The sequence below is a fragment of the Mustela putorius genome, unplaced genomic scaffold, assembly GCF_011764305.1.
Source record: "Mustela putorius furo isolate JIRA1106 unplaced genomic scaffold, ASM1176430v1.1 tig00000095_pilon_pilon_pilon, whole genome shotgun sequence".
In the NCBI taxonomy this organism is placed as follows: Eukaryota; Metazoa; Chordata; class Mammalia; order Carnivora; family Mustelidae; genus Mustela; species Mustela putorius.
The window spans coordinates 23589013-23616675 of NW_025421280.1; the positions used below are offsets into that span (position 1 = coordinate 23589013).

The 27663-nt window shown below is 56.4% G+C and overlaps 2 protein-coding genes across 27 annotated transcripts in view; one reads left to right on the top strand and one right to left on the bottom strand.

The window, feature by feature from the left end:
• The window catches only part of MAP4 (microtubule associated protein 4), a 196743-nt gene extending 177165 nt beyond the window's left edge, over positions 1–19578 (top strand). For 5 of the 17 annotated variants that reach the window (XM_045080491.1, XM_004760758.3, XM_045080515.1 and 2 more), the window contains 9 exons: positions 2896–3079; positions 3679–3738; positions 3851–4143; positions 5594–5707; positions 7667–7759; positions 13464–13545; positions 15026–15138; positions 16994–17183; positions 17321–17563. In XM_045080491.1, the coding sequence (XP_044936426.1) occupies positions 2896–3079; positions 3679–3738; positions 3851–4143; positions 5594–5707; positions 7667–7759; positions 13464–13545; positions 15026–15138; positions 16994–17183; positions 17321–17328 (1137 nt within the window). In that variant the 3' untranslated portion in view covers positions 17329–17563. Of the gene's footprint in view, positions 1–2895; positions 3080–3678; positions 3739–3850; positions 4144–5593; positions 5708–7666; positions 7760–13463; positions 13546–15025; positions 15139–16993; positions 17184–17320 lie in introns of all 17 variants that reach the window. The other 12 variants (XM_045080502.1, XM_045080489.1, XM_045080521.1 and 9 more) reach the window with 6 other exon arrangements.
• Positions 19579–19970: 392 nt separating this feature from the next.
• Positions 19971–27663, bottom strand: part of DHX30 (DExH-box helicase 30) — a 30052-nt gene continuing 22359 nt past the window's right edge. For all 10 annotated transcript variants that reach the window (XM_045080529.1, XM_045080527.1, XM_045080537.1 and 7 more), the window contains 15 exons: positions 27235–27355; positions 26363–26512; positions 24363–24515; positions 23216–24052; positions 22882–22957; positions 22692–22796; positions 22251–22426; positions 21815–22021; positions 21638–21719; positions 21368–21561; positions 21113–21272; positions 20846–21003; positions 20630–20733; positions 20410–20549; positions 19971–20298 (listed from right to left, as the gene is read on the bottom strand). In XM_045080529.1, coding sequence (XP_044936464.1) covers positions 20045–20298; positions 20410–20549; positions 20630–20733; positions 20846–21003; positions 21113–21272; positions 21368–21561; positions 21638–21719; positions 21815–22021; positions 22251–22426; positions 22692–22796; positions 22882–22957; positions 23216–24052; positions 24363–24515; positions 26363–26512; positions 27235–27355 — 2917 coding nt within the window. In that variant the 3' untranslated portion in view covers positions 19971–20044. The remainder of the gene's footprint in view (positions 20299–20409; positions 20550–20629; positions 20734–20845; positions 21004–21112; positions 21273–21367; positions 21562–21637; positions 21720–21814; positions 22022–22250; positions 22427–22691; positions 22797–22881; positions 22958–23215; positions 24053–24362; positions 24516–26362; positions 26513–27234; positions 27356–27663) is intronic.

A 27663-nucleotide genomic window follows, 5' to 3' on the forward strand; every position in this document is an offset into this window, starting at 1 on the left:
ATCTCAGGGTCCTGGGATTGAGTCCCACATCGGGCTCTCTGCTCAGCAGGGAGCCTGCTTCCCTTCCTCTCTCTCTGCCTGCCTCTCCGTCTACTTGTGATTTCTCTCTGTCAAATAAATAAATAAATAAATAAATAAATAGAAACATCTGAAGGCCTTTTAGACTTTGTACCTTTCCTTACCCTGCTGGGAGGCAATACTGCATCTGCCTTCTTTTCTTTTCCTTTCTCACAGCTCCTCCTTAGTACTCTTCCCCTGTTGGAGCACTTATTAGCCAGTTCGCCCTCCTCCACAGACTGTCACATACTTTTTTTGGATAGAGTTCCCACATCAGATACCTCAAATTTGCTTCCTTGTCTTTCTCTTTATTCGTCTGGCAGAAGTGAGTTTTGCCTGTTACTTTTTTGAATAAGGTCTTCTAGCCGACCTCTGTACATTGCAACGACATGTGACAGCTTCCTTTGCTTTTGATACTGGGCCTCTCTCAATAGGCTCCCCCTGCAGGTTTTCAGTTTCCCAGGTCACCCACACATAGCTGCCTAGAAGCTGGTCAATTTGGAGCAGAAGTAGCTCCAACAGGATCGTTCTAGAAGGGCTGCTGGAGTCTGTGGCTGCCTTCCTTAACGTCTTGTTTCATTTAAGAAGGGCCTTTCAGTCAGCTCAGTGTTACTGGTTATATTCATGGTGGGCAGTAGTTGCCGATGTTAAAATGTTAGGGTACCCTGTTAGTGTATCATGTGATCTTGTTAAGAAAATCGGTGGAACCTAGGAATTGTAGTCTCCGTTGGAACCTGGCCAAGAAACTGAGAAATCCTGTCACAGACTAAGAATGGTAAAATATATAGCTTTCTGACCCTCCTCACTTACCCAGTTGACTGCTTTCTCGATCGTGAGAAGACAGTATATTAGCATGAGAGGGCAGAGGAAGGGCAGCTGGAGCCCTGGCATCCAAAGTCCTAGAGCTGATGGAAGCCAGTATGGAAAGGAGGTGTCTAGTGAAATTTCACTCTGCAGTAATAATCATCATGAAAGTGTCCTCTACTGTTTCCTTTATATAAGCTAATTCCTTTGATTGTCTCTCTGAACAACCCATGATGTGGGTTTTAGTATTCTCATTTTATAGCTCAGTGAAATAACCTTCCTATGGTCCAGTGCTAGTAAGTGGCAGAGCCAGTATTTGAACTTGGGACCTGACTCTAACACTGATGCTCAGGGCCTCTGTCAATATTCTTCTTTCATGGCTTCTGCCGTTCAGCTCTCAGACAGCATTTTGAGAACAGCTGACCTTTTTGAAAAGCTGATCTGCCTTCCAGTTATTACCAATGTTTGTTTTTTAGATAAGAAACAGATGAAAATATTTGGGGAGCTTGATTAAAAACTAAAGTCTAATGAAATTTATTTTTATCCTTATTTTGGTAGAAAAATTGAAGAAGCAGACAAAGGGGAAAAAAACTTACCTAGAAAAAATAAGTAGATCCAGGATTCTGGTAGAGAAGAAAACTGAGATTGAATTGAATTCTCAGTTCAATTCTCAGTTGAATTAAATTGAGAAGGAGCAGCCTAACTGCAGTTACAAAAGCGGGCTGGTTCTGTCGCTTGCCAAAGCCAGGAGCCCAAGTCTGAATCAAGGGTGTCACATTTTTTTAGAACTTTCTATCCCTTATACCTTTTTTCCAACTCACCACTATTAATTAGCAAAATAAGACCCTACTAGATTATTCTGAATCATAGCCCGAATGTTGAGAATTTGAAGGAGATCTCGGAGAATGTCTGGTTTATACCCAGATCTTAGAGCCGATGGAAGGGATCCCTCTGCATAAAATCCTGTGTTCTGTTCCGAATAGAGCTGGCAGCTGAAGCCAGTTCCTGCCATACTCAGGGACTTCCATCTGTAGAAATGGTCATGACCCTGCACTTTCCGGACTTGACTTTAATTGGATGCCAGCCCTCACATTTCTGAGCACCCTCTTGGCCGATTTTCCATTTAAGCTGTATCATGCTTGTCTCCACCAGCAGACGGCCCTGTGTGGCCATTTCTTGTGGAGTAAAAGAGCAGGGTCTGCTGTGTCTATGATTTGGTTTATTCTCTTGAGTAACTTGGTACTTCTGTTCCCATAGAAACCGGGCTAGATTGATTCCTTCCCTTCCTTACTAGTGAGGATGTACCCAGCTTCCCTGGAAGAGGAATTAGGGTGACCCAGATGCACTTGCAAGACTCTTCCCTTTTGCTCTAAGTCACAGCTGGGACATCAGGGCTTCTCCTCCTGTCTGGTGGTCAGGCCTGCCTCCTCCAGTCCCTAACACTGCATAGCATCAAAGCTGGTCCCCAGAGATCCTCCATTTGATCTCCTTTATCCAGCTGAGGCAATAAAGCCCAGAGAGGCTCTGTGATTTCCCCAGGAACACACTGTGAGCTGGGGCCCTGACCGGGGTTAGAGCTCAGGCTTCTGATCTAACTGGTGAGGGCCAGTGTTCTCAACCATTTGCAGTCCTAACCCCACATTCACAGGGTGCATTTTAGCCTGAATTCGGTTGAACTTAATCTTTAATTTTTTGTGTTATGTATTTATTTATCTTTGGTCAAGTGATTAAATACTGATGTATTTAATGTATTTAAATACATTAGATCCTGAGACAAGCTCAGACAGACAAGCTGTATCCGTGATGTAGTATCCTTTTCCGATTTGTTCATTCTCACTGGTTCAGGCTGGATTGAGATAGTTAGGCTCCGTTTGCTGACTCCAGGTGACACAGAGCCCTGCACAGCCCATTTCTCATGTTGGCTGAAGGACTTAGATCTTAGAGCAGCGTAAACTGTTGCTGGTTTTCTGGTGTCCACCAGCTTCCAGGGCTCTTGCTGACCTGCAGTTCTTATCCCCGCTTCCCTATTACCAGCCTGCTGCAGAGACAAAGGTTCCTGAGAAACGAACCTCACCATCCAAGCTGGCCTCTGCTCCAGCCCTGAAGCCTGGCTCCAAGAGCACCCAGACTGTTACAAAAGCCTCAGCCGCTGCCAGTCCTGCCTCAGCTGGGCCAAGCAGTCGAAGCCCCCCAACGCCTGTGCCCAGGAGGCCCACCGGTGAGTCCTGTCCCCCTCCATTCCTACGGGAACCAGTGGAGAGAAGGGTGGGGCCTTGGCTTTGCCCCCGTCAGTAGCTCCAGCCAACGTCACAGAAAGCCATGCACCCCTGTTTGTGCACTCATCCTTCATGGGGTACATTGAAAAGTGGATCCTTGGTCTCCACATGAGGTTATTAGCAAGTATGTATATTCAGAAAACTCTTGAGTAAAAGGAATTCTTAGGGATTCCCAGGTAGGATTTACTGTTCCTTTCTTAGTAACTTCACAGCACTCAGCACATCATGGTCCTGGGCAGACATGACAGGAAATAGATGGTTCGGTTCCACTGGCGTGTACTGATGACCCACTTATGAGGCCATGTGGAAGGCACTGGCAAGCCTGTAGAAAAGGACAAGACAGAGTGGGTGGCCATGAATGCTCCAGAGGGCACAGTCTGGCTGATTTCCTCCTCGTTTTAGTCCCAGTGACTAGCACAGCCCATGGCCTAAAAGGGACATTCAGTCATTGTTGAATGAATGAATGAATCTTAAGACTGGATGAGCCATTCACTTGGTCACTTTGTAAGCACTCATTGTTAAAACATGCATGTCTGTGCAGCCATCAAGACCGAGGGAAAACCTGCAGACATGAAGAAGACAGCTACACAGTCTGCACCAGGTAACACCCCATGCCCTACTTCGTGGAATCCTAAAATAAACCCCTGCCTCTATGTGGCTCCCTTTTGCTCTCTCCCCTGACCCCGTGTCCTCGCTCACTTCTACCTTTGCAGCTGACTTGAGTCGCTCCAAGAACACGTCCACCAGCTCCGTGAAGAAAAGCACCACTGTCCCTGGGGCCGCCCCCGTGGCAGGGGTGGCTCCCAGCCGAGCCAAGCCCACATCCACCCCGCCCCGCCCCTCGGGGACGCCTTCCTCAGACAAGAAGCCCACATCAGCCAAACCCAGCTCCTCTGCCCCTAGGCTGAGCCGCCCCTCTACCAACGCTTCTGCCCCTGATCTGAAGAATGTCCGCTCCAAGGTTGGCTCCACAGAAAACATCAAACATCAGCCTGGAGGAGGCCGGGTGAGTCCAGGGAGCTGGGGGTCCTCGGCATGCCGGCCCTTGCTGCTTCCGCTGCCACACACACACCCGCACCCACCCCCCGGCTATCCCCCAGCGTGTCCTCACATCAGCCCCAGGCTCCCATCAAAGAAGAAGGGCGGTCGGGACATTGGATTCAGTGCCAGGGACTTTCAGCCTGGGCTCCAGGTCCCAGCAGCAGGCTCGCTCTTCCCATCCCCATCAGAGGGGCTCCTGTTCTGTGTTGTGGGGTTTAGGGTTACATTTTTGTTCGAAGGCAAAAGGGTTCTTCCCCTTAACAAGACAAGCAGAGGAGGACTGTGAGACCCTGTGAAGGTGAGAGACCAGATGTGCTCCCCATCTCTACCCTGTCTGAATGGCAGGACCTGTAGGAGGTGGAAGCTTTGATGTGGGGAGGGGAGGCTTCTTCCTGGAAGAGGAAAGAGGGTCCTCTTGTGGCCGTGGCCGTGGCCGTGGCCGTGAGTGTGGCTGTGACTGGGGGACTCGCTGCTGCAGGCCTCCCACTTTCCTAATCAGAAGGGCTGCCACAGGGGGTTGTGACAGAGGATGGCAGGGCAGGCCCTGGCGCTTCATGCTTCAGGATTTTCTGGTGGCATCCACCGCAGAATTAGCAACGGTCAGCTCTTCGCAACGGCAGGACTTTGGTGTATGGAAGGGTGGTGGCGAAAGTCCCAGTCCAAGTCCTTGGAACAGGAACCTTCTCATGTCCTATATCATTTTCTAGCAGTAAACCACCATCCCTCCCACTCAGGGTAGGATAGTTTAATTTGCTTCAACCCCGAGCCTGTAAATAATTGAAAACAGGGTCCAAAATGAGGCAGAATCCTGGTACTTTTGGAAGACAGTGATGGCAAACTAAGGTTAGTCTGGAATAAGGGCCTGAGAGTTGCTTTGGCTAAGAGGCTGTGGCTCTGGTGTACCCAGACTGTGACCCATCTCCCCCTTCTGGACTCTTTTTAGCCTTTGCTCGGGCAGACAGTTGCAGGTGGTCTTGGTGTGGAGAGTTGAGTGACTCGGCCTGGTGATGAGATTATTTTCTGCTCCAACATAGCTGAGTGGTGTGACACTCCCATCCTCAGTAGTAGCTGCCTGTGGACTACGGCAGCTTGCTTGCGGTGAAGACATTTGAGTGGGAGAGCATCCTGACTGGAAAACACACACTCCAAAGAAAATCACTAACTCAGCCCTCCTTCCTGCCTTCTCTCTGTGAATGCTATCTTGAGCTCTTCCTTGGGTCTCAGGACTGGACTGCAGCTCCTCCCCCAGCTGGTCTACCCTGGAAACGGGTGGTTTTTTCCTAGGAGCGCAGGGTGACCTGCTTCTGCCTGGTGGCCTGGCCTGGATTCGAGTCCCCTACAGCTTTCTTTCCTTCTTGGCATTTGGGCTCTTACCCTCTTGGTTTGAAATGTGCCCTCCCTTTATCTCCATCCAGGCCAAAGTAGAGAAAAAAACAGAGGCATCTGCTCCGGCTCGAAAGCCTGAACCTAACGCAGTCGCTAAAACAGCTGGTCCCATTGCGAGTGCGCAGAAACCACCTGCTGGGAAAGTGAGTTTTATTTAGACTTTTACCTCTTGAAGGTAAAAGATGATAAACTGTTTCTTCCAGCCTGAGTCACTTTCCCTTCTACTGCACTTTTTTCCTGTCCTGAACTAGTTTCTACGTTGCTCCTGCATTCCCTCCTCTTTGTTTGATGACTCAGCCAGCCATCAGAAAAATTTCTGTATTAACCCTGACAGTTAACAGAGTTGGGAGCCCATTACCCTCTGGGGAATATTTATTCAACTGGATAACATGGATCCAAAGACCTTCAGCCACTTCCTTCCCACTGACCTTGATGTGAAACCCCACCTGTGTTGCACGCGAAACATGCACACCAAGCACCTAGGTCCTGCCTCAGGGAGACATGGCATTGGTTACTTTCCAGCACCTGGAGCTCTGGTGCTTTAAAGTGACCCAGAAGGCCCCTCTCATAACATGCTGACTAAGAGATAGCATCATTTGCTCCGGTTCCCCATGTCCCCTCCTCACTGAGGTTTGAATGGTCATTCCCTCTGGAAACCCACTCAGCCTAGGGCTTGCCCAGGTAAGCAGAAACTCTAGGTTCTTTCCTCTTTGCCTCCACATCCTGGAACCAGGCCCCTAATGCTTGCTGTGGGAATCTTCTTCCCTTAGCTGTGGCATGTCGGTGGTCACTCCAGCCAGGGGCTGCTGGAGGGGCCTAACCTCCAGCTCTCAGGGCCCAAGGTGGGCAGTGTCAGCCCAAGGAATCTGTACAATCAGTGAGGCTTCTAGGCGACTCCTGCAGGCCCTGGAGGCCTCTGGTTCAGAACAGGGTTTCATTAGGAAACCGTTTGCTAACCAGTTACTCATCACTGACATTGTAAAGAAGGCACAAAACTGTAAGGTATTTGGGTCGGAATTTCTCCGGATGGATTCCTCCACTGTGTGGAAAACTCTTCAGCTTGGGGCCTGCTTCATTTGTGAAGGGCTCTGAAGCAAAGGAAGGAAGGAAGCTGGCAACTGTTTCTTTTTCAGAAGGCTCAAAGAGAATTCTTTGTTCCAGCCCTTAGATCCTGGGCCTTTGTGTGGCTGCATTCCAAGGGGAACCATTCAGAAGCACTACAGTGTGCTGTGTCCAGTCCCCGTACCCACCCCACCCCCGCCCGCCCCATAATGCATCACTGCAGCGCTGCTTGGAGCCACTTCTCCTTGCGCATGAAACTCACAGAGCACAGGATCGGGCATGTGGAAGATTGAAGGAAGTGTTTTTACCCTCTAGCTGAAAAAAAATCTAGACCAGAAGTTCACCCGTCCTGTGCTTTCTCGAGCCCTGAGAGGCTGCTTGAATGTGGAGCTGCCAAGAATATGGCGTGTGCTCCCCCTGGCGTCCGGATTCCGCATGGCAGGGCTAGTGGCCTCTGGTCCATTTGCATTCATAACTGAGCTATGGTGTCCCTTCCTTCCTGTATCAGATCTGTGCCCTGTGAGCCAGATGCTCGGTGCTTCTCTGAGCAGCCTTTGCCTCCCAGAGTGGGTCTGGCTGCCGTAGTTCCCAGCCCCAGCTTTAAGGGAAGGGCCAGGCTTCGGTGAGGACCAGTCTGATGAGCAGGACCCTTGCAGAGAGGAGTCCCCGGACACCGCGTCAGCTTTTGGGGAAAGAGCAGGTGGGAGGAGGAGCGGGGCTGTGCCCAGGTGGGCATCCGGGGCCTGCTGCTGCCTGGGCCTCGCGAACCACAGCCCGGCCCCAAGGACCAGCAAGGAGGACCATTAGCCCTTCTGCAACCTCTGCTTCTGTCCTCGTGTTGTCTGTTCTTGTCTTCACTCCCTCTCCCGCTTCCCTCAGATTCCTTCCCCCGTGCTTCTCCACAGCTGTTCCGCTGCAGGTGGGCCGGAGCTGTAGCCCCACTCTGTTGGCCGCTGTGCTCACGTGTGGACTCCCCGTGTCGGTTCTAACCAGCCCTCTCCCTTTGTGTTGTTTTTTTTTTCTGTTCTCTAACACTCCAGGTCCAGATAGTCTCGAAAAAAGTGAGCTACAGCCATATTCAGTCCAAGTGTGGTTCCAAGGACAATATTAAGCATGTCCCTGGAGGTGGTAATGTAAGTATGAGCTCTGGACAGCTGGTGTCTGAGGCACAGCCCCCATGGGCACCCTGGGGAGAGGGCCACCTGCCCACGCTGACAGGGCCACAGCAGCCTGACCCGGGGGCTTCCTCCCAGATGCAGGCTGTCGGAGTGAGGGGAGACCTCAGGGTCGCGGTGTGCTTAGACTGGCTGTGTCGGGGAACCCCTCGATAAAACAACCCATTGACGCCCACGTGGCATCCTCTCCCCCCTCTTTCCGGTCTGCTCTCTTTCCCCGACTCGTCGCCTTCCTGAAGCCTTCCTCTCGTGTTCCCTTAGCCGCTCCTTTTCTTTGTCCCCTTCCTTCTTCCATCCACACACTCCTTTATCATGCTGCCCTTCTGTGCCAGCCCTGAGCTCTGTGTGGGGAACACAGGTGGCTCTGGCTGCTGGGGGTCCTGGTCCAGCGTGAAGAACACCTGTTCGCTCTGCACGTGTCCCCGTGACTGTGCAGAGGCAGGTGTGAGTCCGGCACGCGCTGGAGAGGAGTGTGTGTGGAGCGGCCTTCGCCTTCGCCACTCCTCACCTGCTTCTCTCCCCACCGCAGGGAGCCCACCCTGCTCCGTCCTGCCCACTCTGCTCCTTCTCCTTCCTGCCCGGAACTGGGCTGAGTGCTGCTCTGCTCGCCCTGTTCGTTTTCAGGCTCGGTCCCTCCTGCCCCTTCAGTGGCCGTGCTGTGCTGCGCGTGGCTTACCAGCACTGCCCCACCCCACCCCCAGTGGCTCTGCTGGGAGGCCTCTGTCTCAGGGCATCCCTTTCTCACTCCGCACAAGCCCCCTGACTGCATCTCCTTCAAGTCACTTCCCCACCGGTGGCTCTTCTGGCTTGGGCGGGAATGGCAGCCTGGACACCCCGGGTGGGGAGAGGCAGCCGGCTGGCTTGGGAGCTGGCCCGACAGGAGCCACTGGTGTGGGTGAAGCGTTTAAAGACAGTATCTGCTTCAGGTGATAAAGATCCCGCTTACGAGGGTCCCGGGTGGCACCGACTTTAGCTTTCCTTCCAGGCTTTGGCCTAGATGAAGACCGGTGGGCAGGAGAGTCTGAAGGGATCTGTCGTGTGTGTGACAGAAATGCACTTGGTATGGCGTGCGGTCTGTGCACGAGCTCAGGACATAGACATCATTCGTCACCACCTGTGCTCGTCCCACACTGCTTACGCATGATTTCCAAGGTTTTTTAAAAGATTTTATTGATTTATTAGAGAGTGTGAGCTAGGGGGAGACACATGATGACAGAGCAGGGGGGACAGGGATGAGCAGACCCTGTGCTCAGTCTCATGACCTGAGCCACAGTTCAGAGTTGGCCGCTGAACCAACTGAGCCCCAGGCGCCCTATAAACGTTTTATTGTCAGGGGAGGCCTCCTTAGACAGCAAGGCATCCGGAAGCTGCCTGGGAGCAGTGTTTGGGGGCGGCGAGAGGAGGACAAACGGCCTGGATGGAGGCACTGTCCTTCCTTCAGCCCCTCCACGAAGCCAGCACAGACACACGTGCCGTGGAGAAAGTGTGGGCCCGCCATGCAGGCCGAGCAGTGTCCCGTGTCACACACAAACCTCGTCCCCTCCTGGATAGATTCTGAGCCCGACACCCGAGGAGAGGCCTGGAGCAGGACCCCCGTCATTGCTCCAGAGCCCCCCGCCACCCGTACATGTGCCCCCCTTGTTGGGAACCAGGGACACGTGAGAGCAGGGAGCAGAGCAGATTTTCCCCCAATTGAAGATTTTGGGACCATTTTTCTCCCATTTCACCCTCATAAGGAGAGACGTGTGTGATGGGCTCTTACAGACCCGGTGGCTGTGTCATCTCAGCCTCTACCGCTGCCTGCGGTGTGTCACAGGCCGGGGTGGTGGGGGGCACAGATGGTGCAAACAGCTAGAGTGAGGTGTGGGGCGTCCGTGGGCGGCGGGACAGCAAGAGGGCTGCAGAGGCAGCGTGGCTTCCGCTAGGGCAGCATGTCTGAGAGACACATGTCCTAGGTCAGGGAGGCGGCACGTGCCTCCCTAAAGCATCAAGTGGTGGCGAGAAGGTGGGGGACGAGGGCAAGTCGGGGAGAATTATCTGGAAGGGACTGTGCCTTCTCTCTGTGCCAGCCACGTCTCAGATGCAGCGGGCCTCATTAAGTGAGGGGGACACAGTTACACTTTTTTAAAACTTGAAGTTGTAGAGAATTTTCAAATACATACAAAAATAGGAAAAAAACACTACAGTGAACTGGATGAACCTTTTACCCAGCTTCGTTTATTTTCCTTGTGGCCAGCCTTTTTTTAAAAATGATCTCTACTACACCCAGTGGGGGTCTCAGACCTGTGACCCTGAGATCAAGAGTCACCCGCTCCATGGAGCCAGCCAGGTGTCCCTCCTTGTGCCCAGTCCTAGATACATCATTCGTCTGCAGATTCTCGGTTTATAACTTTAAAAGATAAGAACTCTTCATGTGCGTACATATGTTCGTGTACGTACGTGGGTGTCGGACTCCCACTGACATGTTAAACAGGTTTGCTTGTTTGAATCAGGATCCAAGTAAGGCCCATAAACTGATTGGTTGATGTGTCTCTTGTCTTAAGTTTCTTTTTACTCTGCAGGCCCCTTTCAGTTATTTTTCATGTGTAAACCAAGTCGCTTATCCTCGAATCTGGACTCTGCTGATGACAGCCCCATGGCTTCATTTAGTGTGCTTCCGTGTCCCTTGATAGTCTGTACATTGACTCAGGTTTGATCTCCCCCACCCCCAGATTTTTGCAAGACTTTCATAGGTTGTGGTGGTATTTCACGTCGTGTTTCACTCTCTGGTTTTCTCTCTCTCTCTCTCTCTCTCTCTCTCTTTCTCTCGGGTGGCCAGTACCAAGAGCCATGCGTTCAGTAGGGGTGCACTGTGTTGCTTCCTCCTCCGTCCACTGGCTGGCGCATGTCTTTAAAGCAGAACTGCCTCTTCACCAGATGATGTTTACTTGAGGACCAGACAAGAAGTAAACAAGTGGTGGCCTCAGTGGCAGAACGCTGGCTCAGGAAATGCGTGGGCTCTAGACCTGGGCCAGTGAGCTCTGTCCCTGCGTGCGGCTGTCTCGGGGTTGGCACAAGATGAGTTGCCACCGGTGCTGCGGGACACATCTGTCTTGGTTCAGTGGCTGCCAGAACATTTGGTTGGGAAAAGCACTTCCCTGTGTTCTCATTTCGGGAGAATTGCAGCCTTGTTGGAAAAAGGAGACAAAGCGGAGGCCTTTGTTTTGAGGGTGATAAGTCCTTTATAAATGACGACTGAATGCGTGAACCACTTAGTGTCCTGTTGATGCTCACGTCCCTTCATGATGACGCAAAGAAGAGGTGGAGTGAGGCTAGAGCCCAGGAAGGCTTTGAAGAAGGTGGCCCTTGAGCTGGGCTTCGAGGGACAGGGAGGAGAAAGCGGTGGGCTTGCCAGGCGAGGGGCAGTATGAGCAGCGAGGGACGATGGCTCACGCAAGCTGAGGATTATGGGAAATGACTCTGTGGCCGGCCCTGGGCTGCAGGCGGGCGCAGGAAAATGCAGTAGGCATTGCACGTATTCTCTTGGAGTACAGTCGAAACCGTATTTTCTCACGCTGACGAGGGAGAGGGTGCTAGAAGGTGATGGGACCACACTGGTGGGTGTGGCACCTGCTGGCAGGCCTCCCTGGGCCCCTGCCTGGAGGACTTGACTGCAGGGGCAAGCTGGGCTCTTCCACAGAACCAGGGAGCAGCTGGGCCACTCACAGGACCCTGGAATCTTCATCCCAGAACCCGGTGCCCACTTGTAGATGAAGCACAAGCCCTCAGTCCCGGTAGCGAAATGCTCACCCCTACAGGATTCCTGTCAGATAGAAGGCTAGTCGTCCTTTGATGACTCCCCGGCAGTGAGCAGAAAGTCAGGCTAACCAGAGCGTCATGGAGCCTGGAGGCTGCGCCTCATCGCTGCAGCTGTGGGCCCGGAGCCGCTGGCATGGGCTCTGCGCCCGGACACCGCTGTGTGGTGCTCGGCGCCACGAGGGGGCGAGGGGCCTGTCGTGCAGGGGTGAGTGACTTCCCTGAACAACCAGCAGAGCAGCGGAACTGAGCAGTGTTCACATATAAATTAGCAAAGTTTTGGTGGTGGTGGTGGTTTTTTGTTTTAACCTTATCTGCACATATTCTATGCAGAATGTCCTCCAGGGCCTCAGGTTATGGTTCTTCGGGTTCCCTTGGGATCCCGTTTTCTTCTGAGCAGCTGCATCTTCTGGTTTAGGAACGGCCTGCTCCCTCCAGTCCGGAGCAGCTCGAGTGGCAGGGAGAGCGCGGTATGGGCTCACCCAGCCCTGAGCCCCGGGAGCTCCACACTGCGTCTTAGTGACTTTGATCTCCTGTTATGCTCCGTGACCAGGGAATCAGACTCCCACGCTTTCGGTTCAGCGTGACTCTGCCTCTCTAAGCATGGGCAATTAAAAGTAAGCACTGTCTTGGGGCACCCATCCTGTGTCCGGCCCTGCCCTTCAGCCTGGGCCTGCGTCCCGCCTCCGCCCCTCCTCCATCGTGGCGACGGGGTGGCTCCTGCAAAGGGACACCTTTCAGATACTTGGCGCCTTTTCGATTATACCTCCCCTGGATGGCCTGGGCCGTTTCGCATGTTCTTAAAGTGAACGCGAAGGTTTGAGCCTCTTGATTTACCTGACTTTGTGGGGTTTTCTGGATCAAGTGAATAATGAGCCATTTTCAGAGATCACTTCAAACTGCTTACGGGAAGAACGTTGTTATTGTTTTTAGTGGGAATATCCAGTGCTGGGAGGAGGATGTGGTCGGACAAACACTTCAGCTTGGTGGTGGATGTCCGTTGTCACATTTCTAGAAAGCAGTTAGGTCCCATGGCTTAAGAACCTTAATATATACAGTCTAAACCTTTAGCCAGGTAACTGAAGTTCTGGGCATCCTGCTTACAGGGTCATCAGAATTGTCATGACTTCTGTTCATAAAGATACTTACTGCTGCCATGGTGGGTTTTTGGTTTTGTTTTCGTTTTTAAGATTTTTTTTGTAGGGGGAGAGAGTGAGGGGTGGGGGTGCAGAGGGAGAGAGAAAGTCCTAAGCAGACTCCACTGAGCGTAGAGCCCAACACGGGGCTTAATCCCACATCCCTGAGATCATGACCCAAGCTGAAAGCAAGCCAGATAGGTGCCCACCCAACCAACCAGGCCCCCAAGGCACCCATATTGCTGCCATGGTTTTAATGGTGAAAAATTAGAAAAAATCCAAATGTTCAATATCAGACATGGATTCGGTTTATATAAGATCTTAGAGAATAGATTATTATATGTGGCCCCTCTTTACAATTCTCAACTTCTGTGGGAAAACGTTTGTAACATGAATGAAGCAGGAGTACGCATCCTAGACAGACGCTTGTGTGGTCACCCAGGAGGGAAACACACAATAGGAAGAACTGGCAGAACATGAAAACATGACTCCAGATTTTCTCTGAGCAAGGGGTTAATGGGTAAGATTTCAGGTGGAACAAAATGACATTTTAGATTTGGATCCAGACAAATGGGAGAAGAGCTTCCCAGCAGGTGTACCGTTGCGGCGGGGAGGGAGCGGCCCAGTGTGCATGGGAACCACTTTCGGTCTGCCAGGGTGGGCGCAGAGGCTGCAGGCCTTGGATACAGCCTCTCTCTGAGGCAGTGCTCTTCTTGCGATTGGTTTCTCAGGTTCAGATTCAGAATAAGAAGGTGGACATCTCTAAGGTCTCCTCCAAGTGTGGGTCCAAGGCCAACATCAAGCACAAACCTGGTGAGTGCTGTCTCCTACACCCCAATCCCAGCATGCCTGGGGCCTGTGGTCCTGCCAAGGCCAGCTGCATTGGTCATTCCCTCAGGATTCCTGGAGCTGCCCCCGCCCAGGAGGCAGTGATGCCAACTGCGCAGTGAAGTGCCTGTCAGGGAGGGGGCTCTGGGCACTCAACACCTCGGGGCCTCTGAGGAGGAGCAGGTCGTGAAGGCTGCCATTGGCCTGGGCATCACTGTCTCCAGCACCTGCCACGGGCCTGGCCCTCCCAGGTCACGGGCCAAGACCTGGTACCCAAGGAGTTGTTGGATTAGGTTCTCCTGAGGCAGTGGAACCTCAGCAGCTGGCCACGGCTGGGGTCTCTCTGCTGCAGCAGGGGTGTGGTCAGCCCCAACCCTGGGCCTGGCTTCCCGGAGGCCGGAGGCCAGGAACCGGGAACCGGGGCCATGGCGTTCCCTCTCAGCAGAAAGTGTCATCATTCATTAGAGAACATGTCCTGTTTAAAAGAATCAGAACAGTTTGGCCCTTAACTTTTTTATCTGGAAAATCTACTCTAGTCTGGTACCTCACTCCCTAGTGCTGCTGACTGACTGGAGGCCTGGATTTTGCCTGGGGCGGGGGTGGACTTCAGGGTGGGGCCGAGTTGGTTAACTTGGCAAGAAGCTGGGACGTGAGCGGAGGAGATGGCCACGTGAGGGAAGTGCAGCTGCGGGGCCTGGAGCAGGGTGGACCCAGCAGAGCAGTCTGGGCCCAGATCCCGTAACCACACCGTGGCTGTCAGCTCTGAACCTTGTCCTGGTGTGCCACCTCCATGCCCCAGCCAGGCAGGAGCACTGGGCCCCGGACCCTGTCCCTGTCCTTTCTAAACTCAGTGCCAGGACCATTCCCACCGCTCTTCCTTTTCCTGCACTGCAGAGAAGCTGCTTTCCACTTTCCTTCTTGTCACTATAGTGCAGCTCAGTTCAGCGGCTCAGACAGATCAGTTCCATCCTGTCTGCCCGTCACCAGCTTGACAGTGACTTTGGGCAAGTCATTCGTCTTTTCCAGCCTCAGCTCTAGCAGCTGTGAAGCCAGGATCCTAACCCTGACGGACAGAATATTTGTAGATTGAAAGGAAGCTGGGTCACCCCGTACCCCCCAGTCGGAGGGAGTCACTACACTGCCAAGAGAACCTAAAAGCACACGCCCTCGAGCCACCTTCAGATATTTGGCTGGAGGCTGTGCCTCGGGCCTCTGGCAGAGGTGAGGGTGACTTTGCTTCTCGGTGGAGGCGTTCCACTGCAGGTGCAGATTGTCAGCCCCACTTTGAGAAGGTGAGTCCTCTGTGACAGGCACGTTCACTGTCCATCCTGCGTTGTCCCCAGAGCCGCTGGGAACAGGTCACATTGGTGTCTGTACTGGGCACGCAGCAGGTCCTCGGCCAAGCTAGGATTCCTGTTCCAGCCTCCCGGTTTTGCCTGTGTGACCGGTGGTTTTTTGTTTTCAGGTGGAGGAGATGTCAAGATTGAAAGTCAGAAGTTGAACTTCAAGGAGAAGGCCCAGGCGAAGGTGGGATCCCTCGATAATGTGGGCCACCTGCCTGCAGGAGGTGCCGTGAAGGTAGCCAGTGGGGCAGCGGGGGCCACAGCAGGGGACGCTGCCTGGCCAGGGTGGGTGGGGTGGTGCCGCTGGAGTCGGGGTCCCAGCAGCTGGGTGCCTGTCACCGCCCCTCAGTATCGTCAGGAGTCCTGTTCCCCACGCCGTTGTGTGTTCCCCGTGTTCATCATCAGCCCCGAGTGAGGCAGGAGAGGTAAAGAGGCCCCGCCCCAGCGGCCTCGGCCCTGTCCACCTGGGGAGAGACCCTCTCCTGAGAGCCGTGGCCTGCCTTTCTGAGCCCATCTCAGCCATTTCCAAAGGGCCTGTGAGCTGGGATGCTACTCCCCCACAAGGTGGGTGGTCCGCGTGGCCTGACTGTCCCTGTCTGCCTCAGGAGAGGGCACGTGGGGACATGCTCCATGCAAGGCTCTGCTGGCCCCGAGAGCAGGGTCGCACGGCTTCAGCGCCACCCCAGGCTGGGGCTCTGGGAGGGCGCTCAGGTGGGCAGGGCTTCCCATTCTCGGGCCTGGCTGGGCCTCTCCTGCCTGCCTTCCTCCCTCCCGCCCGCCTTCCCTTCCTCCCTCCTTCCACAGCACCGCCAGACCCTTTGTGTCAAGACGCTGTTGTCCTCTGTTCCGTGTCGTTGCGGGGGCGGGGAGACCCTGGGGGGAGCAGCTTGCTGAGGAGAGCTGCAGCTGCTCAGGGGAAGGGGAGCAGGGGTGAGGGCGAAGAGCAGCTGTGGTGGGCCTTCCCTCCTGCCTGGCCCAGCCCAGCGTCTCTCCCAGCTTCCGATCCCAGTTTGGGGTCCTGGCCCTGTCCCAGGCTCAGTCATGCCTCCAGACCCAGTGAGGAGCCACTCCCTAGTCTGTCCTAGTGGGGCACTAGCTCAGGTGTCGTCCCTTGTCCGAGGCCACGTGGCAGGTACTCTGGACCAGGGTTTGCACCTGGGCCTTCTGACCCCCAAGTCTGGTGTTCTTTATTCACATCATCTCCCTTTATTATTTCTGGAGTTGTTTTCCAATACAGAGGCCTGTCTCCTTCACTGTTGTGATTAGAAACCACTGTGGAGTCATTGTCCCCTTTGGGGCATTCTGGGGCCCACAGGTTCCAGCTCCCCACTGGCCTTCCCTTTTCTGCTTTACTCGTACTGGGTGTTCACCGCCCACGCCATCCTCCTCCTAGGAAGCCCTCGGGGCCCCAGAGTTTCTCTGGGTCACACCTCTCTGGCCACCCCTCCTGTGTCCCCAGGCTCCAGGAGGGCGCCCAGCACAGCAGAGGCCTCCGTGTCTGGAGACGGCTAGGTGAACAGGCAGGGGTGCCCCTGAGTTTCCAAGAGAGCCTCTCTGAGCAGCCCCTCTGCGATGGGAGTGGTCTGGAGTTCACGGGGTCAGAGGTGGCAGGCTGCACCCCTCTAACCCGATTTTGGGCTCTCAGAGCTCCCTAGCTGGCCTGCAGTACCCCTGCTTCTCAGCCAGTTGCAGACCCATACTCAGCGATCGTCCCCCGAGTTTTTGCTGCTGAGCCGGTGTCACGGCTAGCTGTTCGGTGCCATCGTGGGTGAGAAGCCTGCCACTCTCGCCTTTCACCCCAGAAAGACTGCAGGGAACCTTGCCCTTCACGGAGGAGTCTTCCAGAGTGTGTCACTAGCTAGGCCGCACGCTGGGCCTAGGGCTGTGCTCTCTTGCTCTGCGCTGGGCCAGGCCTCGGGGTCAGGAGTCGCCTCATGGTGGGAGATCGGGGCGGGGAGTACCTGGCCTAGATTCTTCGGCCAACTGGGGGCAGGGCTGGGGCGGGGGCTGTGTGTAAAACCCACCACCATCACCCATCCCACCTCCTCCCCGACTGACCCTGCACTGTCTCCCCCACTGTTTCATTGTAGACTGAGGGCGGTGGCAGCGAGGCCCCTCCGTGTCCGGGCCCCCCCGCTGGGGAGGAGCCGGCCATCCCTGAGCCAGCGCCCGAAGCTGGCGCCCCCACTTCAGCCAGTGGCCTCAGTGGCCACACCACCCTGGCAGGGGGTGGTGACCAAAGGGAGGCCCAGACCTTGGACAGCCAGATCCAGGAGACAAGTAAGTGGCTGGGCTTGGCCTGAGGGCCAGCCGGGGGCCCTGCCACTGGCTGCAAATTGAAACTTTTTTTTTTTTTTTTTTTTTTTTTTGAGTAGAGTGTGGCCTAAATTTTAACCAAGCAACCTTTTATTTTCCAGGCATCTAATGATGACATTCTGGTCTCGTCTTCCATCCCCTGTGTTCCCCCTCTTGTGTCCCTTGTTCCCCCCTCCCTTCCCTCCTCCCGTGTCACTGCAGATTGAGACCTACAGGCTGACGTTCCGGGCAAACGCCAGGGCCCGCACCGACCACGGGGCTGACATTGTCTCCCGCCCCCCCTACTTCCCTGGCGGCCCCAGCTCAGGCACCCGGGCCCTTGGCTCCCTCTCCCGGGCTGCGATCTAGACCCCACACGGCTTGGATGCTGGGCAGTCCTCCAGGCCCTACCCCCTTCCCCCGCCCTGCTTGCCCCCGGCAGCAGCAGACCCACTCCCAAACCTCCACTGCTCCCCGCCCTGGGCCCACTACTTGCTTTGTTCCTGTCCCATCATTGCACATCGCTCTGCACATGGGGTTGGGAGGTGAATGGGCTGGGGAGGCCAACTTGGGATCTTATGGGATCTAGGAGGGGGGGGAACGGGATTCCAACCTCCTCTTTGGGTTTTTCGGACCAAACCCAAGAGAAACTGACATACCCACCCTCCTCGCTGGGCCCACTTGGAGAGAAGAGTGGAGCTGGACAGCTGCGCGGTGGCAGGATGCTGACAGCACCCCCCGGAGCCCGCTAAGCCACTGCCTCTCCCTGTGACCCTCTGTGGTGCCCACTGTGCAGGTGGGGCCAGGCACCTCTTGCTGCCCTGCCCCAAGTTAGTTAGGGGTCAGCTCTGACTGTCCTCACTGCTTCCCATACCCGCCTAGCTGCTGTCACACACTCTTTTCTTTTTTCTCTTTTTTTTTTTTTTTTTTTTTTTTTTTAAATAACCTAAAAACTGGTAGAGGAGTTTTGCAGGTTGAAGCCATGTCTAAATGAAAGTCCTCAGTAGGTGTTAAAGGAAACAGGGAGGGGAGATCCTTAAGCCTCCAGCCAGGAGGTCAGGCATCAGGGGCTGCCCTGGCCTGGGCAGCTTGGGGCCCCAGAGAAAGTGTGGGCACGGCAGGTGAGGTGCAGGGGCTGTAACCTGGTGAGCAGGGAGGGCATACTAGGGACTGGTCAGAGTGTGGGTCTGGTTGTTCTGGTATTTTGTGTGTATGCTGCTTTTCTTTTCTAACCAAGAGGCTGGTTTTGGCATCTCTGTCTCATTCCCTGGGATGTAGTGGGAGGTACAAGTTTGGGGCTGGAGAAACAGGGAAGGACTCTGGAGGTCATAATCCTCCAGACTCGAAGGCCTAGGACACCAGAGCCCTGTTACCAGGAGCCCAAGATGTCCAGACTCATGTGGGGGATGGGGAATCAGGTGTGGAAATTTCAAAAAGGCAGGAGACCAGCCATCTCCCCCACCCCTAACAGCCTGACTGGGGAGGGGGAGAGGCGAGACCAGCCTGTGCAGGGGTGTCCCAGCTAGGCCTGGTTTTGGGACAGCTGCAATGATGAGAAATCCCGGGAATTGTATTGACACGAAGATTCTTATTGCACTTGTATTTTTTTTTTTTTGTATTAAAGTTTGCATGGTTTCTAATAAAGGATTAAAATGTAACAGTTTGTAGTGAAATGGCAGAGAGTCTCTGAGGGCGTCTCCTCTGGAGGAGCATTTCCTGCAGTGCAGACTTGCCCCTTGAGGTCGCCAGACTTGGCCCCTCGCCGCCCCACCCCGCCACTGCACCTGTTGTCTCCCTTCCTGGAGCCCAGGAGGAAGGGTTCTTGACGTTGGTTCCGATCGGACCTCCATGTAGAGGGCGGGCATCTGGGCCGGCAGGTTCTCCCACGTCGGAGGTAGCATTTCCCTCAGGGAGGTGGGACACCACATCCGCAGCTCCCCGAGCACATGCTGCAGGGGGCTGGTGGAGAAAGCCTTCCCTGCACCAGATGCTAGAGTGCCATGTGCCAAGGACATCGGGGCACCCTCGTCTTGTCAGCAGGAGAGGGACGGAAGGCAGCTGGGGAGGAAGTGGGGCAGCTGCAGGGCCGGAAAGTACCTGTACCCTCTTTAGCCCCGGGGCCACAGATGCTGAGGCAGGTGACTGGCTCCCAGTCCGAGGGAAAGGCTGTGAGAAGTGAGCCTCATGGGGAACAGTCTGTGTGGGCTGGTGTGGTCCCAGCTCCCTTGAAGCGTCCCCCAAGGCCGAGAAGGTGCCCTGACAGCATGTGGGTGCATTTCTGCACTTCCAGTTTGCTTCTGGCTCAGCCATTGCCTGTGTCAATCTGTGATTCTGTTGTACTTATCTCAAGAGTCAATAAAGCTCATGATGTCCTACCGCACAGGCCCGTCTCTTCTGTCCGTCCTGGTTTGTCTCCAGCTCCAGCATCACTGACCTTGCCCCATAGTGCATCCGCTGGCTTCAGCGGGCTGCTGGGCACCATGCTGTCTTGATGACTTTATTAGCAAAATCACAGCTCACAAAAGGGCTGCTATACCACCTAAGGCCCCTGAAGGTTAAGGTTCAAGTGGCCTTAGCTGCCTGTGGAACTTGTCCCTGGTTCTGCTCAAGGGGCTAGGAGGTAAAGATTCACGAAGAGCCTGCAGTGGACCACTGGCCCCAAGAGGGAGGCCAGGGTCCTGGCCCAGAAAAGGCAGCAGCCCTGGGCCCTGCAAGAAGCAGGAGCATGGGTGCCAGGCCCCCGAGAGAGGAGCCCCCCGCGGAGAGCAATGCTCACAAGGGATAAATAGAACTTTATTTTAAATAAACATTTGCACTCTGTACACAGCCCCAGCAGACAACGGGGCTCAGTCATCCGCCGTCTTGCGTACGTCAAAGCTGCCGCAGGGCCCACGCAGCAGCTCTGCCAGCAGCGCCAGCAGCTGCCCATGCTCCTGCTGCACGCCTGGCGGCAGAGCGGCCAGCTCGCTGCGCAGACTCCGCTCCACCATGCGGCCCAGCGCTCGGCGCAGCTCCCGAAGCAGCCGCACGGTGCGCGAGTCCCCCTCCAGCCGCAGCAGATCACTGTCGCTCAGGGAGATGGTAGCCCGGCGCCCATCATCTGTAGGGGGTGGGGGAAGAGACCGCAGAGGTGAGGCCAGGCTGGGGGCTCCCCACCAGGGACGCAGACCAGCCCAAGCCGCGGTGGGGCAGAAGGCAGGTGAGTACCCACCACGGATGTGGACATCCCCGTCGGTCAGCAGCAGCACAGCTAGTGGGTGCACCTGGGAGGAGTCCCGGACGAAGACACTGCCGTTGGACTTGACAGCCATGAAATACGTCAGCCACCGGCTCCGCAGCCGCGTGGCCTCTCTATGGAATAGAAGGCAGGGGTGAGTCCACCCGTCTTGACCAGGCCAGCTGCCCTTCCCCCGGCCCTGCCTGCTTCCTACCTGTTAATGGTCGACTTGTGTAGCAAGATGTTTCCTGATTTGGTCCTGTAAGTGACGCTGTTGGGCTTGAATTTGCCCTGCCGGGTCACCTTGCCCTGTCTCACCTACAAGGATCAAAGGAGAGACGGGCAGGCTGAGCGAGAAGCAGCAGGCTAGGGGGTGGGGTTGATGGGGGAAGGAGGCTGGGGCCCTCTGGCCCCTTCCCCAAGGCAGCACCTGGATGAGGTTGGGGTAGAGGCCCGCCATCAGCACCCCCTTCACCAGCTCCTCCTCTTCGCTGTACTCGTTGCACTGGGCAGAGGCCAGGGTGCAGTCTGAGGGCTTCCCCACCAGGAAAGCCTCGTAAATGTTCTCCGAGAACTGCTTGATGAGTCCTGGGGAGGTGAAGGCGGGCTAGGCCTGCGACCCCTAAGCCACAAGGCTGGGGAACCACAAGCCTGGGCCTTAGGTTGGGGGGGTTGGGGCGGGGGAAGGGCCACTGACCATGGATGAACCGCAGGCTGGGGGCGTACAGCAGGTTTTCCTCCAGATAGTTCTCACGGGAGCTGCGGTCCTGCCAGCGCAGCACCTCCTCCCAGCCGGCAACGGCCCGCACAAAGGCCAGGTGGTCACTGCCGCTATCATGGCTCAACAGTGCCTTCACCTGGGAGGGAGTGGGAGGGGGGCACCGAGGCCACAGGGTGAGGGCCGGCGGCGATGGCAGCTTCGGGACGGGGTCGGGGAGGGACTGGGTCTGACCTTGTCCACCTCCGCCCTGTTCTGCAGGCTACTGCTGAAGGGGTCCCGGGTGAGGCAGGAAACGACCACCAGCAGCGGGTGCAGGCAACGGAAGATGGCGGCCAGCACTATGGCCTTGGCCAGCCGGGGGTCAGTGGAGATGTGGGCCAGGCGCTGCCCCAGGGTGGTCAGGTACTCCCGCTGGTCCAGCACCCCTGCAATAGCTCCGCGGTCAGACTCCCCCTCAGAGCCACCCTGCAGCCCTGCCCGGCCCGGCCCGGCCCCACTCACCAATCTCCTGGAGCAAGATCACAGCCTCATCCACCGCCTTGATGTTCGGACTGTCCACGGCCTTGGAAAGGAACTCCACTGCCTACAGCAAGCAGCAGCCAGACATGGGCCGTGAGCCCCACATCCCACCTGCCCCGCACCATGTCCAGCCCCAGCCCAGCCCCCGCTCTGGCGCACCGTCTTCTCAGGCATGTGGATTTTGGCTTGTAGCACCAGGTTCTCGAGGGGCGTGCGCAGAATCTCTGGCACTTGGAAAGGGACCATTTTCTCCAGCCGGCTCCGCGGGAACAGGTGGTAGGCAAAGCCAGACTGGCAGCGGCCCGCCCGGCCCCGGCGCTGGATCACGTTGGCTCGTGACACCCACACAGTCTCCAGGCAGGACACCTGGGGGAGGGGGCAGGTGAGCAGCGACGCAGAGGCCAACCGGCCTTCCTCAGCGCTGCCCCTCGTCTCGCCTTCACCTCACTCAATCCCTCAACGGCCCCCCCACAACAGGGACACCGAGAGCCCACGAGTGTGGCCTTCTCCGGACACACACAGCAGGTCCAAGGCTGATCTGGGCTGGGGGCCACCTCGGAACAGGGGCTGGCTGGGCCCAGGAGATGGGTGCCACCTTGGTCTTCAGGTCATAGCGCTCCTCCTTGTGCAGACCGCTGTCCACCACATGCACAATATCATTGACTGTGATCGACGTCTCTGCGATATTGGTGGCCAACACAATCTTGCGCACCCCAACTGGCGGCTGTTGGAATATGGCCTTCTGGTCCATCATGGGGATGTTGGAGTGCACTGGTGGGCAGCAAGAACATGCTGGTTATGGGCACAGCTCCTGCTCCCTGTGATGAGGCCACAGGACAACAATTTTGATCCCATTTTGATGGAACTGAGACCCAGATCAAGACTACATATGCCCACTCAAGGTGGAAAAGCCAGCAGAAGCAGGGCTGGCTGATCAGAAACCCAGGCCCCTGGAGTCCCCGCTGGGTTAGAGTCCCCAGGCCAGAGGGCAAGACCAGTGTCTGGGGGCCATCGCGCCCCACTCGCCCACTCTCACCTGGCAGGATGAGGTACTTGCTTTCGTGCATGCCCAGGGCCTCCTGGAGGCGTTGCTGTACTCCTTTTATCTCCTGCCAACCAGGCAGGAAGCAGAGGATTCCACCTGTAAAGGGGCCCTGCAGGCGTGAGCCGTCACTCTCGGCAGCTGGCAGTCAGGGTGGGCACAAGGCAGAGGGGAGAGCACCCACCTGGCTCCCCTCGGGCATCAATGTGCAGAACCAGATCCGTCACGAGGTCCAAATCGAGTGCGCACTCATCCTCAGACTGGGGGGTTGGGGGGAAAGGCCACAGTCACAGGCCCAGGGCAAGGACGCAGCTGGTCTGTGACTCAGCGAGGCTAAGGCCCTCAACAGGTCACCCCTGCCCAACCCTTACTACCCCCTGCCCAGGAACCCTGACTGTTCTGTTTCTGTCAAGGACACAGACTTGGGAGCACAGCCTTGCCCAAGGCCATGGTGCCACAGGGGCAGGGAGGCGGGGAAGCCAGAGGAATGGCCGGGGTGGGCGGGCGGGTCCCCTCACCTCGTGGTGCCGGTGCCGGTGCGGGTACTGGTGCTTGCCCAGCTTGGCCAGGATGTCCTCCAAGTAGTGCTCCTTGACCGGGTACATGAAGCCCGGCACCTTGATGACAGGGCAGCCGCCAAAATAGCGGGAGAAGCGCTCGTTATCGCCCGTGGCGCTCATGAGCACAAGTCGCAGGGCTGGGTTGAGCCGCTGCAGGCCCTTGAGCAGAATCAGCAGGAAGTCCGTGTTCACGTCCCGCTCGTGGACCTCATCCACAATGACGTGGCTCACACCCTCCAGGCTGGGGTTGCTCTGCAGCTTCCGCAGCAGGATGCCCACGGTGCAGAAGAGCAGGGCTCCGCCGCGGGCCGGGGGCTTGCTTTCCAACCGCACCTGGAAGCCCACGTTCCGGCGCAAGGAGGGGCCCAGTTCATGGCTGACCCGCTGTGCCACGGACACAGCGGAGATGCGACGCGGTTGCGTGATAATCACGTTGCAGCGTGCGCCGCGGCCCTCGGTCACGTAGCGCTCCAGCAGCAGCTGGGGGATGCGCGTGGTCTTGCCGCAGCCCGTGTCCCCAGAGATGACCACCACTGGGTGCTGCTCGATGGCGTTGAGGATGGTGTCCCGATGCGGGTCCACAGGGAGCTGGGGGGCCTCCTGCCAGACTGGCCCTCGCCGCCGCCACAGCTCCAGCAAGTTCTGGCTCAGACGTACCTCCTCTGCTTCTGACAGGGGCACGTAGGGCTTGCCTGTGATAGGGTCACTCAGGGGCCCTGAGTCCTTGCCCAGGGGCAAGACGTCCTCGCTCTGCAGCCGGAGCTCCGGAGAGATCCACGAACTGTCCACAGGGTACTGAGGGATGGGAGAAGCAAGCACAGCGGTGAAGGCCAGATACTTCCTTCCTCATTCACTCGAGACCCTCCACACGGTTCACCCGGGCCGGACACCGTGACCCAGCCCGCTGGCGGGGGGCTCCGTGCACAACTGCCTAAGGACTCTCGCGGGCGAGACTGGGCTGCTTGGGGCCAGGGCGCTCCCGGCTCCAGCCTCAGTGGGGACAAGGGGTGGGTGGCAATGCCCACTGCACCCGGAGGCCTTCAGTCAGGAGAAACTGGAAGGAGCCAGGGGCGGGGTTGGGGAGGGATTCTCTGGGCTCTCTTACATGGTTCAGGAAGGTCTCTATCTTTCGGAGGATGGGCTCAGGCACCTGGATGGTGCACGGCCGGCGCTGCGTCTCACCCAGTTCACGCAGAGAGGCCAGGTTATACATGGCGTGGGTAAGCGGCTCATTGTTGCGGTCCACCAGGCCCAGGCTCTGCAGAGGGGACATGCATGGCTCGCTCCAGGCCCCTGCCGCCCCAGAACCAGCCCACACTGGCTCAGGAGCTTGAGCAAAATCATGCAGAGCAAACATTTCTCTATGAGATTTTGGGTTTTAGCAGACATTGTACAGAGAAGAACAATTAGGAACCTGGAAAATGTAATCTCCACCCTGTCCCAAAACATAACTAGTTAAAAATCATCCCCAGAACAGGATGCGACAGGTCCGGGAGGAATGCCCCTCAGAAACCTCTCCTGGAACAGCGGGGCCCCCGTGACAGCCCAACCTCATCTCTACGAATTCCCAGTACGGACCTCTAAGCCAGGGGGGCCGGGCCCTTACGGACCCCATCAGAGCCTTACGGCACCCTGTTTTCACTACCTCCAAAGCACAAGCCCCCCTGCAACCTTTCTGGACCAGCTGCCATCCCGCCCTGTCTCCACATGGCACCCATTCCTCCCGTGACCCCATCAGACAAACGTAGATAGAATTTCTTAGAAATGTCTATTCGTACAACTTGATAAACACATGCCCCAAGTCCCATGTCCCAACACCTCAGGCAGGTGTGCAAAACCGGTCTGTCCACCCTACTCCCGTGCTCCTGTCCCCTGTGCCATCAGGACTGCTTGCCCCCCAAGACTCCCTCCTTCAGGAATACTACCCCCACAAGGGCTCACCAACTCCCTCTGGGCTCCGGGCCAACCCCAAGGGCAAGCATCTAGTCCCTGGGGCACAGAGGTGCTCACACAACCGCCTCTCTCAGGCTTCCACCTTTCCCAGGCCTGCGGGTTTGTCCGCGAGGCCTCTGACCAGCGACCAGCCAGCTGTGCGCACCGCACCACTGCCACCTGGGAGCTGGCTCCTTCCTGTGACACGCCCACACTGCGAGGCTCCGGATCCTCAGTGTCTATCCAGCTAAGACTCAAGACTTCCACAAAGTTCCATCCATCACCAGAGCCACAGGTACCGTACCTCTCTCTTTCTTTCTTTTTTTTTTTTTTTGAGATTTCATTCATTCACCTCTTTGAGTGAGTGCACACATGCAAGTCGGGGGAAGGGCAGAGGGAGAGACTCTCAAGCAGACTCCCTGCTGAGCCCTGAGCTCTACATCCAGGGCTTGATCCCAGGACCCTGAGAACATGACCTGAGCTGAAACCAAGAGTTGCATGCTTAACGGACTGCACTCCCAGCTGCCCTGATCCCTCCTCCATTCTCTTGGCTCTCACTCTCACCAGCAGCTGTGGCTAAAATGGGGTTCCCAGAGCCCAACATGCACCAAAGGTCTATCTGACCAGAGCAAAGAGCAGGGCCTCCTCGCCCTCTTTCTCTGCACACAAAACTGTGCTGCTGTGTGTTCAGATCACCCACTTCTGGGGCAGTCATGGCAGCGCTGGCTCCCACCACTGCACACAGCTGGACTCCGGAGCCTCTAACTGCCTCACCTTGGGGCTCACGGAGGTAGCACCTTATGATCCATTTTGCCCACAAAGCCCAGGTAATCTAGATCTTTCTGGATACCAAGTCTGCCTCTCAGCAAGGGCACCATTCCCCCAGCCATTCTAAACAACACCCATGTCCCCTCCCTAATTCACCTGGATTCTGGCAACAGACCAATAAGGCCGAGCTCCAAGCAAAGCACCTTCGGAGGGAGTAGGATATTCCTGGGAACAGCAGCCACACGGCCTGACAAGCAAGGCTTGGACATCAGATGCTTTTGTGCTCAGGCCAAAGGCCTGGTGTGGTGGATTCCATTTCCTGGAGAACTGGACCGATTTGCCAAAGGTAGGGGGGCTCCAAGACCTCGCACACATCATGCCAGGGACTGCCCCGTCCCGACTCACCTTCAGTTTCTTGCAGGCCAGGGCCGCCGCCTTATTCTCAGCCTCCGCTTTGCGGCGCCCTTTGGCGACAAAGGTCATGGGACAGGGCCAGAGCAGAGTGAGGGTGGACAGCTTGGTCTTGGTGCCCACGGTATGGAACTGCATGAGGTTCTACATGAAAGGCAAGAGAAATGGCTATAGAAAGGCAGAGAAAGCAGTTCTCAGAATCCCAAGGAATCCAGCAATGGAAAATGAACCCCCATCTCAACAGGTGCCAAATATCGGACACACGAGATGGGCCACTGGGCAGCAGAAGCCAGCCCCGATAGGGCCATGGCTCCCTAGGCCAGGGCTGGCCTCTCCAGCCATCCCGTGGTTTTGAAGCAGAAGACAGTGTCTGGCCAGGGCCGCCACCTACCCTCCAAGCCCACTGTGCTCTCAGCACCTCTGAAGCAAACAGGGATGTTGGCAGCTGTCGGTCGAACCTGTCAGCATGAGCCAGAACCAGGCATATTCTGGGGGTGCATAAAGCCCTTAGCCCTAGGGAGAAGCTATGCTGACCGAAGCCCGAGGCCCGGCCACAGAGATGAAACTCAACCTCAGCCAGACAGCGCCACCTCTATGCCACTCCTGCCAGCCACCCCGGACCGAACTCGGGTCTCCCATTCCCACGGAGCTAGCTCACCCCAAGTTCCCACACCACCCGCCACTCAGTCCCAGCCGCATCACCTTCTTTATAGTCCAAGGACCCCGAGCCCCCCGCCTGGCCTATGTGCCGGCTAAGGGCAGAGCTCACACATACCTGCAGATCCTCTCCTACCCGGTCCCAGGGACAAGCAGACACAACCAAGCCAGCTCCCCACCCACACACACTTCACAGAGACCCGACTCACCTTAGCTGTGGAGGACGATGTTGCTATCTGAATCACTTTGGCCAGAAGGTTCTTGGGAAGCGGAAACTGGGTCAGAGCCCTAATAGCACTGTCATCGTCTGTCATTTCAAAGGAACCCCCCCTGGGAGGACCAAAAGTTCAGGTGAAAAATCTCTCTCTTCCTGGGTCCATTCACCTCAGGCTCTGAGGCCCAGGGGGCCGGGACAGCGCAGGGGCGCAGGAGGCAGCAAGAGGCACGAAAAGACGGCAGGCCCAGCATCTTCGCATGGCCTATGATCCCCTCAGACACACAGCATGACTGCTGCTCCCTCCGTTCCCCCAGGTAACTACGGGCAGGGGGTAGGGGCCCAGGGGCAGGCAGAGTAGTGGCTGGGCCTCAGTGGGACCCAAGTATGCCCGGAGGAAGGGTCCCTGCTGCCGTCCTGCGGA